The sequence below is a fragment of the Aspergillus terreus genome, genomic scaffold (genome assembly GCF_000149615.1).
Source record: "Aspergillus terreus NIH2624 scaffold_2 genomic scaffold, whole genome shotgun sequence".
Lineage (NCBI taxonomy): Eukaryota > Fungi > Ascomycota > Eurotiomycetes > Eurotiales > Aspergillaceae > Aspergillus > Aspergillus terreus.
In genome coordinates, this window is record NT_165925.1 from 1778813 (window position 1) to 1793493 (window position 14681).

Here is a 14681-nt window from a genome sequence, read left to right on the forward strand (position 1 = left end):
GCTCCCATTTTCTGGATATGCGGAGCTCCTAATCCTAGATCTTCAGATCAACGCCTCGATGTGAGGCATCATCTCCCTTGGAATGTCGATGGTGATGTGGCTGGACAGGTGCAATGATCGACTCGACAATCTCGTCCATCTATGGGTCTACGGAGTTGTGCCTAAGCAGAACGCGTGTCAATGCAAGGCAATTGGATCCTCTGTATTCACCACCTGTCGGTGTAGGCACACCGAGGACTGACTAGCAACAAAAGAGTCCGCACCTTAACGAATCATTAAGATCCATTGCAACTAACTCATACATGGGAATCACAAGAACAACACATACGTCACAGCAGCAGTAACACCCAGAGACACCCCTAAGTGGGCAAGTCAGAGAGGAAGGAAGCTGCTGTACACACGGCTAAACCATTATCTCACACCCAACTTTCCATCTCAGAACGCAGCGAAGAACGCCAAATGCACACACTAATTCTTCCCGAACAGCTTCTGCTTCAGTTTCTCCGCCAGTCCCTCGTGAGCCAGCGACTTCCGGTTCTTCTTCTTCTCTTCCTTTTCCTTGCGGTGCTCCTCGTCCAGATGGACGTTTCCCTGGCCCCCGCGCTACATTGTGGTCAGTCAGTCAGCCTGCGAAACGCGAAGCACGCAAAACACAGGACATGGAGGAAGACAGTATGACATGACATACCCCCGTGTGGTAGTCCCCATCGACCGACTTGCGAATCGACAGTTCGGGGATGACTTCGGCGTCGTGGGGAGTGCCGGTTGCCGGACGGACATGGGGCGAACCGATATTGCCGGCGCCTCCGCGCTGCGAGTACACTCCGAGTCAGTCTGTTGTCCTGTGGAGAAGAGTAGTGGTGCGCCTGAAGCACGGGGGGGACGCGTACACCTGCGGAATAAGCGCCGTCGCCTTGGTCGCCGTACACGCCTTCACGGACTATGGCAGCGTCGACGTATCTGGTTCACGGTTAGAGAGGCGCATTGATATCGTGGGAGGGGAGGGAGGTACTGGGTCGAGTCGGCGCCAATGTTTCCTTGGCCTGAGGGGGCGGAACAGGTCGCGATTAACAGGGGAGCGGCGGTTAGCTGGAGAGAGGACATGCGGACGCACCTCCTCGGCCATGCGATACGACCGGTTCCTTGTCGGCCATTGCGTGTCTGCAAGATTGCCTGGTGGGGACTCGTGAGGTTCCTGCGTGGGGTGAGGTTAGTCTATCAAATGCAGCCTAAGGCGACGGTGCGGAGAGTTCCATGGCTATTTGTGAATGTGACGCGAGATCTATGCGTAGGAGTTGGAATCTGTTAACTTACTTAGGCGCTGGCTAGATGGTAGGTACAGTATAGAAGCGTTCTTGCGGAGAGGGCTGGGAGAAAACCGGGCAGTCAGGCGGGTGAGGATCGCACCGGGGGTTTTAAGGGTTCGTATCCAGGAACGGACTAGACCTTGCCAGGGCGAGTGACTGATTGATTGAGTTCTGGGATTAATGGGAATAAGTAATAATAATGAGCTGCTCGTGACGTCGAGGGGCGTTTCTCGTGCTGCTGATAAGATAAGGCTGCCGCTGGTGCGATTGGCCGGGGCTGCGATAACCACTGGCTTGGCGGCGACGAAGGATTGTGTTTACTCCATAGGTAGGTAGATTCTAACATGACGCGGATAGAATTGCACAGGTACGGGAAAAAGCGGCGGAAACACAATATACACCTGACAGTCTGTCCCATTTACAAATCGGTACATCTACGAGTTCCTCTTCCCTTGCTCTACGAACACTCGTACTGCTGGAATATATTTCACGACCCACCCCAGCTTCACTGCTTCTTCTCAGCAGCAGGGCCGCCTCCAGTCGTGGGCAAGCCCATGAAGATCTTGAACGAGTCGTAACTAAGAACAGTTAGCTGACTTCTTCCGACAAAAATGACGACACTTACATCATCCACTGCAATCCAGTCTACATACATATCAGTCAGCAGTCATTCAATCAGTGCGACGGGCTCGGGCACTCACCAAGGTTCCGATCATGATGATTCTGACGGGCAGCCCGTTCCACAGCCCCATAAAGCCGATGTCCTTGTAGATGCGGCCCATTGCGGCTCCAAACGCCTCTCCGGGCTGTCGGTTGGCGTTCAGTTTACTCACCATCACGTCGGCGGGATGCGAAACCACGGCGCAGAGAATACCGGCCAGGTAACCACCGGTGAAAGCGACGCCAGTCTGCGCTCCTTTGCCGTAGTCGGACTTCTGACCGGGGAGGTAGTTGTAAATCATCTCAACGATGGTTTCGAAAGACGCAAACTTCATCATAGTATACGGGATCTGTCGTCCCCAAAGGGGGTAGAGACCTTTGTAGAGGCTGCGGCGGTCAGTGCTGGTCTTCCAGACCTCCCCAGACGGCGACCATGGCTCACCCGGAAGTTCCTTCCTTCGCAACTACGCTAGAAATTCCACCAAAAGTCGACCGGAAGTCGGGCGGAATAGTCGTCTGCATGCGGACCTTGACAGCTTCAAAGGGGCAAAGAGCAACGTCAGCAATCAGCTCTGCCGACGCACTGGCAGTCAGATACAGCGACGTCTTCCATCGCTGCGCATTCTCCGCGCCGACAAGGTCGCTGTAGAACTTCTTGAAGTATTCATAACCGCCGTATTTGAACGCTCCTTGGGCCTTTACTTCACGTTAGCGACAACAAAATCACCCTGACTCCACCCGCGCAGCTTACACTGTAGCCAAAGAAAGTCGGGCTCCAGCCAGTAAACACTCCGCGCAGACCTTCCGCCCCGCGAATCTTGCTGAAAGCTTGCATGTTACTCTTGTAGAGCGAGGAATCAACCTGGCGACGGCATTTCACCAGATCTAGCGGCGTCACAGCGGTGTGAGTGAGCCCCTATTGATGGGAGCCGAGAACGACATGGTTAGTAGCAAGTACGGCGCAAACAACCCTACGAAAAGCTTACACAAGCCAGCAGTCCTCCGACTGTACAGGAAGCGTAATACTTTGCAGTCCATGGCTCGATTTTGCCGGTCTTGGCCTGGACTTTCTTGCTCGCAACCTCGAGCTCCCGTGTTGCCTCTTTGGCAAAAGCGTCGGCTTTCTTCTTGGTGTCTTCAGCCACGCTCCAGGCGGGGAAAGGCTCGCGTTTTTGCGAAGCCGGGGGTTCCGCAGGCTGAGACTGCTGGAGGGGATGGTGAGGAGAAAAAGCACGGGCGATTGCGTCTTCCGAGGGGAACATGGCGACGTCGACGTTGATCTAATTACCAGCGATCAGTCAATTGTCTCCTTTGTTTGTCTATTCCAGGCATCGAACGATGTTTGGGAACGGACTGATGGCTCCTTAGATAGAAGATCTTCCCCACTTGCAAGGCGGGCTGCGGATCGATTAGTTGGATTTAGAGGGAGCGATGTAAACCGATCTGGACAGAACCTACCTTTTCTTTTTTCGCAATCCGAATTTCTCGCGGAATACCGGGATGATGAACGGAATTAGCGATGAAAAGAGGGAGGATTGAGTTATATGAGTAAAAGATAAGGGGAGAGAAATACCTCTGTCAGCCGGCATGAGACGAATGGACGAACGGCGCCCGATGACGTCGAAGGGTGACATCTTAGTCACCAACTGGCGGCGCCGATCCCGATCCGTTTCGTCCTCGTGATAAATTTACCAGTGGGTAAAGCGGCCAACCACTTCGTCACATCAACTCCATTCCCATTATCTCCGAAACGCTTACCTTGTGAGCTCCCAGCTGTCGGAAGAATACGAAGCATTACTATCGAAGAACCACAATAAGCACTAGAGTCTGCAATTGACCATACCGATTCGCTCTTGTTCGACTCCAACACCCCGCCGGAGTGCCCCTCGAATCTCGGTCAACATCGGTCAATATGGCTTCATATCTAACTGGGAGTGAGGCATTCGCCCGCGAAAAGCTGTCGTCCAATCCCGCACAGACGGCCCCCTCAGAATCATGGGCGAACAAATACCGCGGTGTAAGGCGCCCGACCCGCCGAGTATTTCACCTCCCACCCGACAACTGACTTATGCACTACAGGCTACCGTCGAAGACCTCGAACCTCCGGCAGCTCTCTCCGTGTCCCCTAATGACTCGATTTCATCCGCCATGCTCACCGCGTACGAGCGCGATTTCACGCACCTGACGGTGGTCTCATCCACGAAACGATCTCTCCTCGGATACCTCAGCATCCCGCACCTGAAGAAGCTGCTGCAGGAGGGCGCGGTAAAAGAGTCCGACTCCGTCTCTGCCGCCATGCAGCGGTTCAACCGGAAACGAGGCACGTACGAGGTCATCACGATGGAGACCCCGCTGGAAGATCTGGAGAAGTTCTTCGAGAGCGAGACCACTCCCACTGGGGAGAAGAGGCAGAAGCAGGACTTTGCCGTGGTGACGGATGCGTCGCGGAAGTTTGTTCTGGGAGTTGTGACGAGGGCGGACTTGGCTAATTTCGTGGCGAGACGGCCGGCATAATACTTTCCTTGGGCGATGATCGTGCGATTGGACAGTGCATTTCCAGGCGCAGTATTCAACATTGACTGGATGGTTTTCTTGGACTTAACATCTCGAGGTTGAGGGCCTTTTGTGATATGGATATGAGTTTCAGTGCATGGTATTCCATGATAGCACGGAATCTCGATGATATCTTCAAAAGCTATACGCGTTTGACGCACAACTTCAACAGGCAATATATCCCCATTTTCATTCATAAGCGACTAATGCAACAACACGCATTAAGTGTCCACAACGCCGTCCACAAGTAGTAGTCAACAAAGGTGAGGTATTAGATAGTGAGACAAAAGATACATGGAAGCCGGGTAGATGACCGATCTCTCACTGCGCCTTCTTCGCCTTTTTGGCGGCCAGGGCTTCTCTCTCCTCTTGGTCCTCCTGCCATGCCACGTAGATGTACAAGAACAAGATGACATTGGCCATGATCGCAGCAGAAATACCCGAGAATGTTGAGCTCACTGTCCGGACAATCAGTCACAGGAAAGTCCAGCATTTGGATATTTCACTTACTGCCGAAGGCACTCATGGCGAAGTACATGCCAAGGGGGGTCGAGACCATCGCCACGGAGAACCCTAATAGCTTCAGGATCACATGTCTATGTTCGGAATTAGCTACCGTATTGGCGGACTAAGTGATATTTGGCTAGGTTCCGGCACGAAGAGCATCTTTTGACACCGGGGGAGCAGATGCTTCTCGCTTCTCATCGACTGGAGTGCAGAGGACATGTGGCATGAGGGAACCAAACTTACGTGGGAACTGCAGGTGTCACATCGGAATCAACGGGAGGCTTTTCAGCAGTTGAATGTGCCGCTGCATCTGCCGGAGTTTCACGAGTTCGACGGCTGGCCATGTTGAAAGTGATGTTGAAGTAAGGATGACCGGGAACGGAGTGACAGATGCGGGGAGATAGGAGTGAATATGCGGTACTTAGTGCGATACTCGGGCTGTGCACACAAGCTTGAAACTGCCCTTGCCCCCAATAGTATTATCTCCACAACGTGAGAGAAGCTGATATGAAGTGGCACTGATGGTGGATTTACTCTGAGGCCGCTGTGAATGTCCTGATAGATGCAATCACGGGAAGGGAGAATGCGGCTCGCTCATTGGTCAGCTGCGGATTGGAGCTCAATGTGCTCTGCAGGGAAACCAGACAAGCCCAGATAGCTCAATAAAACACTGCTGGGAGGAGAGCACTTCCTCTACCATGACATGACGTTTCTTACAGAGGGACACACTCTATACAATGTCGATTTCCGCGTTGGTCTTAATTGAAGCGCCAATTCACGTGACCATGCGCGTCGTGGCGCGCCACCGGCAAAAAACGCGGAGAAGGACCGGCCTGATTGGCCAGCGGTGGAGAGGTTCTCCCAGTGTTCGTCCAAAAAGTCCCAGTTGGACCTGGCGATTTCTACCCAGTAATCTATCCTTCACACGCCTCTCCGGCGAGCAATTTCACCGCCGACCATGGACGAAACGGTCCCTGATACCCCTGTGAATAACAGGAAGGTCGTTCACAGCACCCCTCCACCCCCTGGGGCTGACCCCGAGTATGAGACGGTCGCCACGGTTCCTCTGGGAAATTTCCAGCCGCCATCGCAATCGTTAACCCCTGCCTCCCAACGCTTAACGCAACCGACCCAACTACTTGACAATCCTTATTCCGCAAAGAACAATTCTGTAGTCCAAGTCGCCGCTTCTTCTCCCACCGGCCCAACGTCCTCCCCCTCCCGACCTTCCATGGCGGGCGGTCGCCTTTCGAACATCATGGCCCCAAGTGGCACCCAATTCCGCCCTCCGGCCCCTGCAGGTCCTGCGAAGCGAGCTCCTGTCATAGACCTCGAGGATGACGGTCCCACATATCGCGGGGGATCTTCTGACGACGACTCCAACTCTAGAAATACCGACATCAAGCCTGCGATGTTTACAAAGTCCTCCCGGAGTCCGGAGAAGATCCTGGATTCCCCCCTCGGCGCGAACAAGGCATCTATTGATCGCTTCAAGGAGATCACATCGTCCGCTGTCTACAACCCCCTCGCTGCAAAACGCCCAGCCGCGCAAATGGACCCAACACCAAAGGGGATCCCAGTCAAGAAGCCTCGTCAAGATGGCCCATCGCGCGCACTCCCTGTCGAGGTGAACATCACATCGCTGGACGAAGTCGAAGACTATCAGACAAGACTCAAGATCGAAAGGATGCGCCGAGTCATGCCTCAAAAGTCGGTGCAAGCGTGTCTCCAGGCTCTTCTCATGAAACGGGGGAACTTCGACGATGCGCTGGACTACCTGGCTCAGAGTGAAGAGATTGGAAATGGTGAGACATCGGAGGATGAGCTCAGCGTCACCAAACCGATTGTGGCTCCCGCAAAACAGCAGATCAAGGCTAGGGGGACTATCCAGAACAAGTGGTCTGCCATGAATATGCAAAGTCGCAATGTTAGGAAGTCACCTGAAGAAGAATCGAAGCCGCGGCGGCGTCTCATGAGGGGGCCCAAGAGCCGTGTCTCGTCTCCGAGCCCCGTTCGCTCTGAGACTCCCCAACGGACTGGGCGGCTGATCCAGGGGAGAAAGCGTGCTCCTTCTGACCGCTCTGAATCCCCCGAAGCGCCGCTGGAGATCTCCGACGATTCTGACTCTGGCATCGAAGAGGTGGCGCAAGACAGCAGCCTTGATACAAAGGTTCTGTCATTCTTCAACACCTGCGACGTTCTCAATCTTGCAGACATCGCCGCAACTACAGAAGAAATTGCCAATACTATCATTTCCCATCGACCCTTTTCCTCCCTGGACGATGTCCGTGCCGTCCCTGCCCCGGCTGACCCGAACGCAAAGCCGAAGAGCAATCGAGCGCGCAAGCCACCGAAGCCAATCGGTGATAAGATTGTGGACAAATGCACGGATATGTTGGTGGGGTATGAAGCTGTCGATTCGCTGGTAGCTCGCTGCGAGGCCCTGGGTAAGCCAATTGCCTCGGAGATGAAGAAATGGGGTGTGGATATCTTCGGAAAACGTGACGGGGAGTTGGAAATCGTATCGATCGACCCTGGAGCCTCCCATGATTCTGGCATTGGAACACCTGCCAGCCACGCCGACGAAGACAGCGACGGCCCCGGTTCCGGGTCAAGCTCGCGGCGAAGTCGGTTCATCGCCCAACCGAAGATCATGTGCGAGGATCTCAAGATGAAAAATTACCAAATTGTCGGCATCAACTGGCTGTCTCTCCTTTTCGAGAAGGAATTGAGCTGCATTTTGGCGGACGATATGGGTCTCGGAAAAACCTGCCAAGTGATTGCCTTTTTGGCCCATCTCTACGAAAGGGGCATTAAAGGACCGCACCTGGTCGTTGTTCCTTCATCTACCATCGAGAACTGGCTGAGAGAGTTCCAGAAGTTCTGCCCCACCCTGTCAGTTATGCCATACTACGCTGGTCAGGCAGAACGAGCGATGCTCCGCGAACGGATTGAAGACGAGCGAGACAACATCAACGTCATCGTCACCACTTATACAATTGCCAAAGCCAAAGTCGATGCTCATTTCCTCCGTAACATGGATTTCTGTGTCTGTGTCTACGACGAAGGGCACATGCTCAAGAGTTCAACTTCTGTGCTTTACGAAAAGTTAATCAGGATTCCCGCCAGATTCAGGCTCTTGTTGACGGGTACTCCGCTGCAGAACAATCTCCAAGAGCTCGCTTCCCTCTTGGGATTCATTCTTCCAAAGGTCTTCAACGAAAAGAAAGAAGAACTTCAGTATATCTTTGCGAACAAGGCGAAGACAGTCGATGAATCTCATTCGACTCTCCTCTCTGCCCAACGCATCGAGCGAGCAAAGTCTATGCTGAGGCCTTTCGTTCTGCGGCGCAAGAAGCACCAAGTCATTGACTTACCGGCCAAAATCTCTCATGTGGAGTATTGTGAACTGAATGATTCCCAGAAGGAGATCTACGACCATGAGAAAGAGGAGGTGCGCCAGCTCTTGGCTGATCGAGCTGCGGGCAAAAAGACCGGCAATAAGTCCGCGAACATTTTGATGAAACTACGGCAGGCGGCCATTCATCCCCTACTCTACCGCAAACATTACAGCGACACCGTTCTGAGTCGCATGGCCAAGGCGTGTTTGAAGGAAGAGCAGTGGTCGCTATCGGACCCGAACATTATTTTCGAGGAACTCCAGCTGTATAACGACTTTGAGTGCCATATGATGTGTGTGAAATATCCCAAGTCACTCGGGAAATTCGCCCTGAAGAACGACGAATGGATGGATTCCGGCAAGGTCAATAAACTCTGTGAGCTTCTTCGGAGGTTTACAGCGAACGGTGACCGTTGTCTCATCTTCTCTCAGTTCACGTTGGTCATGGATATCCTTGAACAGGTGCTTGAAAACCAGCACCTTGGCTTCGTCAGATTGGACGGCCGTACCAACGTTGAAGATCGGCAGTCCATTCTCGACGCGTTCCACGAACGCACTGACATTCCTGTCTTTCTCCTTTCAACCAAAGCCGGCGGCGCAGGTATCAACTTAGCCTGCGCCAACAAGGTGATCATCTTTGACTCGAGTTTCAACCCACAGGAGGATGTGCAAGCCGAGAACCGTGCCCATCGAGTCGGTCAAACCCGTGAAGTCGAAGTCATCCGTCTGGTCACCAAAGACACTATCGAAGAACAGATCTACGCCCTCGGCCAGACCAAGCTGGCTCTTGACCAGGCCGTTGCCGGCGAAGATGCAGCTGAATCGAAGAAGAGCGAAGAAGCTGGCATGAAGGTGGTAGAAGACATGGTTCTTGCGGACATGCAGACATAGAGCAAGATGAAGAGAAATCATGAGTTTTTGTTTTCTTGGTCTTCATGTTGTCCTGGATATCCATAGATGGCGTCGGGATTCATCATTATTCTCGTGTTTGTTGGTTCGGCCTCCTTGTCTAATATCCGTACCTTGCGGTTCATCGCTATTTGTCGTTCAACGCGGTGTTTCAAAGTGCTTGGGTGACTTCTAGACTTAACGGCGACCGCCTGTTGACTAATATATGTTGTTTTCCTTTATAGACCAGGTGTGTGGTTGGCCATTTAGATACGTATCCTGTTGCGAATGAAAGGCTTTACCATATATAATTGTGACTACTATTAGTGGTGGGCGATCATGGAAGTACATCGGAGGCACGGGGAGCTGCTACTTCAATACCGACGTACCTGTGGTGTTCACACCTGCACTGTTTCAGCAGGACTTATTATTCTACTAGGTGGATCTTAGGGCAGTGACATGGGAGCTGTGTAGTCTGTGCACACGGTATGGCATTATGGCTTGAATTAGGCAACGGGAGTGACCTCAACATGAAGCTTATTGACAGATAAGAAATAGTCCTTGTGTACCTGGCATCTGAACCTGAAGCAAACATGATAGGTCTACACGCTGGAACGAATTTTATTATATACTCAGAAGATGAACAGTGGGAGAAGACATGCACTGAAAATGCCATGGGAATCTAAGAACAAACTCCAACAAATACCAACACCGAGAGATGCTGAGCCTCAACAGGCTATGAAAACGTAGCGAACAGGATGTATATGCGTTAAAAGAAATCTTGACGAGAAAACCATACCTAACCTCATATCAACCTACCTAAGCCGTGACCTCCTGTTTCTGAACCATCGAAGCAACAGACATATCCACATCGGCCCCATTCTCTTCCGGGGTTTTCGATTTCGAGGCCGGGGCTGGGATGGAGTTGGTACGAATGGGCCCTCCGCCACTGGGGGTAGGGGAGACGGCTTTGGGTCTGGATGCGCCGCCGGCCGCACGGGCAGACTCATTGTTCTGCATGGCGTTCTGCACAGCTTTGCTGACAGGAGAATCTTTGAAGACGGATCTACCGGAGAGTTCCATGATCTCGTCCACTTGCAGGGCAGCAGGCAGGAGGTCGTCGAATTTCAAGATGCGGCAGTAGTCGCCGTACGTCTTCATCTTCTTCACGTCGACAAACTCATGGCCCTTTCCGGGCACGAGGATGTTCATCAGGAACTTGGTGTTGCCGAAGCGGTTCTCCGACTCGATACAGGCGCGCAGGTAGTCGTGGACGACGTCCCGCCACGGAAGCAGGCCGCCATCTGCTTTGCTACGGAAGCACGAGAAGTTGGACTCTGCGGATGTCGCAATCATAGCACCGTCCACACCGTACTCCTGCATCAGGGCGAGCGCGTCGTCGCGCGAGGTGACGTCTCCATTCATGACGCAGGCCACGCCGGCGTTGTGGCACACGTTGGCGACCATGCGCAGCTGGTCGCGGATGGCGCGCTCCCGGGGCCGCATGGGCGTAGTCCGACAGTGGACCGTCAGACCCGTGATGCCGGTCTTGACGAGCCGGGAGACAAGACTCTCTGTGAGCTCGGGGGTCTCGAGGATGCGGATCTTGACCGAGATGCCGATCTGGTAGGGGGTTCCGACCTCGCGGACGAGGGCCTCTAGGATCGCAACGAGCTTGTCCGGGGTGCGCAAAAGGGCGGCGCCCATGCCACCACTGGTGCTGAACGGCTTCGGACAGCCAGAGTTCACGTCGATGCCGGCGACATCGCCGGCGACGATCTTGGCGGCCTGGACGGCCAACTCCGGTGACGCGGTACCGATTTGAAAGATGAGCTTGCCTTTCTCACGCACGGGGTCGAGACGGTATATGATGGACTCGCGGGCGGGTTTGTCTGTGCGGCCGCCATTGGAGGGGGTGCGGGTGAACTCAATGGTGCCGTTGCGGGGGTTGACGCGGCGGGAGGTTCCGATGAGGGCTTTGTCGATGGTCTCGGGGCCCCAGACCAGATCAGCGCCGTATTTGAGGGAGACGAGGCGCGAAGGAAGTTCTCCCGACCGAACCATCGGAGCGAGAACCACCTTGCCGCGGTAGTCGACCCCGTTGGCGGGGATGGGAACTCGAGGAACGGAGGTGAGCGAAGTCATTGCCGAACGTAGAAATCTGAGCATAGCATGCTTCTGAGGGGTCGAAAGAGCGAGAATCCGGTCGCGGGCTGGTCGCTGTACCGTAGAGGTAGGTTACTATCGGATCGAGCGGGCTTGGTGGTGTCTGAGATCTAGGGACGGTGATGCGACGGGGTGGTGTTGACGGTGACAACCCCATGTGGCGGAGGAAAAAGTGATGGTCACGTGAAGATAGCCGATAAGTTAAGGTTTTTTTCTGGTTACCCGATTGGGCAGCCTTGCTTGGGTCTCTACCGAGTCGGCAGTCACGCTGTTACGCGCCTCCAAGTTTGTTAATTAAGGTAGGAGCCTAAATAAGGTTGTACGGCAGAGATCGATAGAAGGTGGTCTATACTCGGGAGAAGAGTAAGACGAAGAGAGGATTGCTTCGTCTAGATCCACCTAACTAACTTCCTAGTACCTAACCTTCTTCCGCAGTCTCCTCCATCGGACGGAAGGGCCAATTCCAAAACAAACTGCTGGACTGGATCCTCACAGCTGTTTCGCAATGGCGTTCCTACCGCTTTTCTTGTGATTGCGTGATTGAGTCCAGAATGGGTTCCAGACAGTGTGAGACCATGGCTGTAGCGTCAGTCTTAATTCGACGGTAAGATGGTAACAAGGGAAAGGATGGACGGGCGTCCATACGGAACCAGGAATGGTGGACCGGAAGTGGAGCGAGTGTTCTATTGGATTCACCGAGGGCTCTTCAAGATGATTCGGGTGGAAGGATCCAAGAATAACTCTAGCAGTAGTGTATCGTTGGTGATAGAGGGAGTGACATATGTACGGTGATTTTATATCCGACAGACTCATGCAGAAACAATACCTCCTGTCATGGATATATTGTATTTGGGAGATAGTATGGAGTGCTGTAGTAACCAAGAAATACCACGAAAAGAACCTCGGAGGGAGTTCCCGACCCCGAATTTCCTTCCGACACCAACTCTTTCTCCCTTTTTCCCTCTTGCATATCGTGCTCTATTGTTCTCGGCCATTATTGGGATCATTCGCAGAGTTCCGAGATTAGGCCATAAATCCATTTGAAGCCGCACGTCATCCATTGACCGTCCTCCACGCCCCCTGGTATAATTCCAATGCCCAGACTGTCCCGACGACCAGTCCAGTTTGCAGTGTCGCCCACCGCCTGTCCGATCCTCGCCCGCTTCTCTCGCACATCCGCAACGCTGGCTCCCCCCACCAAACACGCCCCTCCTCCTCCCCCCTCCTCCTCTCCTTCTTCCCTCCTTTCTTCTTCCTCTTCTTCTCTTCTCTCCTCTCCTTCTCGTCCATCAACCGTTTTGTCTCCTTCTTCTGCCTCTCCCTTTGTTGATCGCTCCCTCTCGTCGGCGTCAACTCGTGCTGCTCAACTATCAAAACATTTTTCCTCTTCCGCGACCCCTCGTCAATCGCCCACCATGGTCTACTCCGTTCGCAAGATCGGCGCTCCCAACACCCTGGAGCACCGCGTCTACATTGAGAAGGATGGTCAGCCCGTTTCTCCCTTCCACGACATTCCTCTCTATGCCAATGAGGAGCAGACCGTCCTTAACATGATCGTTGAGATCCCCCGCTGGACCAACGCCAAGCAGGAGGTATGGCATTGTGCAATATCAAATACGAAAAAAAGAAATAACCATACTAATGTCCGACAAGATCTCCAAGGAGGAGTACCTCAACCCTATCAAGCAGGACACCAAGAAGGGCAAGCTCCGCTACGTCCGCAACTGCTTCCCCCACAAGGGTTACCTCTGGAACTACGGTGCCTTCCCCCAGACCTGGGAGGACCCCAACTCCGTCCACCCCGAGACCAAGGCCAACGGTGACAACGATCCGCTCGATGTCTGCGAAATCGGTGAGCTCGTCGGCTACCCCGGTCAGATCAAGCAGGTCAAGGTCCTCGGTATCATGGCCCTCCTCGATGAGGGTGAGACCGACTGGAAGGTCATTGTCATCGACGTCAACGACCCCCTGGCCTCTAAGCTTCACGACATCGAGGATGTGGAGCGTCACCTCCCCGGTCTCCTCCGCGCCACCAACGAGTGGTTCCGTATCTACAAGATCCCCGACGGCAAGCCCGAGAACCAGTTCGCTTTCTCTGGCGAGTGCAAGAACAAGAAGTGAGTTCCCGCGGGTCTCCATGCGAGTCCGATTGTCCGGCGCTAACCTTTTCGCTACTCTAGGTACGCCTTGGACATCATTCGTGAGTGCGCCGATGCCTGGGAGAAGCTGATCACCGGCAAGTCCCCCAAGGGTGACATCAGCGTGTAAGTACCGCACAGACTTCCATCCGGAATAATCACAGACTGACTTGATATTCAGGGCCAGCGCCACCGTCGAGAACGCCGCTGAGCGTGTCGACCCTGCCCAGGTCGCCAAGATTCCCAAGGGCGAGAACCTCGCGCCCGCCCCCATCGACCCCAGCGTCGACAAGTGGTTCTACATCTCTGGTGCTGCTATGTAAATTTGTTCTTAGCGAATATTCAAAAAATATGAAGATGTTGTAGATCCGGTCCACCCCGTGGGTGGATAGATTGGTTCATACTTACACCTGCTTTCTATCACTTGTCTCAGAGTAACGAATATACGTGTTTGGTTCTACGATTGCATCAACGTGATAGAAACAAGAACTGGGATATCTCTTGATGGCTAATATATACACATAAAGCGGTATCACGATGCAACAGACATCTACTCATCTCCACCCATGCATCCTTCCTGCATGTCTATCTCAGACATGGCATATGACAGCACCTCAAACCAGCAGTCCAGTCCCCAAGCGCCATAAGACCGAACCAACATTCAACGGCAGTCTAAGAACCTCGCACGTAACCAAACAAAGCAACCTAAAAGAGTAATAATACAAGCCCAACGCAATCCTCGTCTAACCCTTCAGAGTCTCCTCACGCTCGATCGTCCGACCAACGCGCGCAATCTCTTCCACCACATCTCCGATCTTCATTTGCCGCTTGCCGACCTCGATCTTCAATTCCTTGCCGCCCTTGAATCCAACCACGACTTCGGGCTCTTTTGTCGACGTCCGCGGGAGCTGGGTGACCTTAATATCGATGTGGGTGGGACTCGACGCCGGCGCGGTGGACGGGTTGCGCAGGAGGGACAGAAGCAGGCGGCACGGGCGGGCGGACCGCACGAAGGGGTTGAAGGTTGTGCGGAGGGAGGTGATCGTTTGCAGGGGGATGGTC

General features: G+C 53.6%; 7 protein-coding genes across 7 annotated transcripts; 3 read left to right on the top strand and 4 right to left on the bottom strand.

Moving 5' to 3' along the window:
* Positions 1–468: 468 nt before the first annotated feature.
* Positions 469–1104, bottom strand: ATEG_01626 (DUF3602 domain-containing protein; the record flags this gene model as incomplete). Its single annotated transcript, XM_001208991.1, has 4 exons — positions 469–603; positions 689–811; positions 891–960; positions 1013–1104. 4 exons carry the CDS (start codon positions 1102–1104, stop codon positions 469–471), a joined length of 420 nt encoding a protein of 139 aa, XP_001208991.1.
* Positions 1105–1812: 708 nt separating this feature from the next.
* On the bottom strand, positions 1813–3229 carry ATEG_01627 (putative mitochondrial phosphate carrier protein; the record flags this gene model as incomplete). Its single annotated transcript, XM_001208992.1, has 6 exons — positions 1813–1885; positions 1933–1952; positions 2009–2354; positions 2410–2663; positions 2719–2883; positions 2954–3229. The coding sequence occupies 6 exons, from the start codon at positions 3227–3229 to the stop codon at positions 1813–1815; spliced, it is 1134 nt and encodes a 377-aa protein (XP_001208992.1).
* A 650-nt stretch (positions 3230–3879) lies between these two features.
* ATEG_01628 (putative cystathionine beta-synthase (beta-thionase)) lies at positions 3880–4481 on the top strand (the record flags this gene model as incomplete). The annotated part of the gene is made up of 2 exons (XM_001208993.1): positions 3880–3984; positions 4047–4481. The coding sequence occupies 2 exons, from the start codon at positions 3880–3882 to the stop codon at positions 4479–4481; spliced, it is 540 nt and encodes a 179-aa protein (XP_001208993.1).
* A 360-nt stretch (positions 4482–4841) lies between these two features.
* On the bottom strand, positions 4842–5371 carry ATEG_01629 (vacuolar ATPase assembly integral membrane protein VMA21; the record flags this gene model as incomplete). The annotated part of the gene is made up of 3 exons (XM_001208994.1): positions 4842–4978; positions 5031–5116; positions 5271–5371. The coding sequence occupies 3 exons, from the start codon at positions 5369–5371 to the stop codon at positions 4842–4844; spliced, it is 324 nt and encodes a 107-aa protein (XP_001208994.1).
* Positions 5372–5985: 614 nt separating this feature from the next.
* ATEG_01630 (uncharacterized protein) lies at positions 5986–9318 on the top strand (the record flags this gene model as incomplete). The annotated part of the gene is made up of 1 exon (XM_001208995.1): positions 5986–9318. The coding sequence occupies one exon, from the start codon at positions 5986–5988 to the stop codon at positions 9316–9318; it is 3333 nt and encodes a 1110-aa protein (XP_001208995.1).
* An 816-nt stretch (positions 9319–10134) lies between these two features.
* On the bottom strand, positions 10135–11460 carry ATEG_01631 (tRNA-dihydrouridine(20) synthase (NAD(+)); the record flags this gene model as incomplete). Its single annotated transcript, XM_001208996.1, has 1 exon — positions 10135–11460. One exon carries the CDS (start codon positions 11458–11460, stop codon positions 10135–10137), a length of 1326 nt encoding a protein of 441 aa, XP_001208996.1.
* A 1436-nt stretch (positions 11461–12896) lies between these two features.
* ipp1 (inorganic diphosphatase IPP1) lies at positions 12897–13942 on the top strand (the record flags this gene model as incomplete). Its single annotated transcript, XM_001208997.1, has 4 exons — positions 12897–13073; positions 13135–13598; positions 13662–13745; positions 13801–13942. The coding sequence occupies 4 exons, from the start codon at positions 12897–12899 to the stop codon at positions 13940–13942; spliced, it is 867 nt and encodes a 288-aa protein (XP_001208997.1).
* Between the last annotated feature and the right edge of the window lie 739 nt (positions 13943–14681).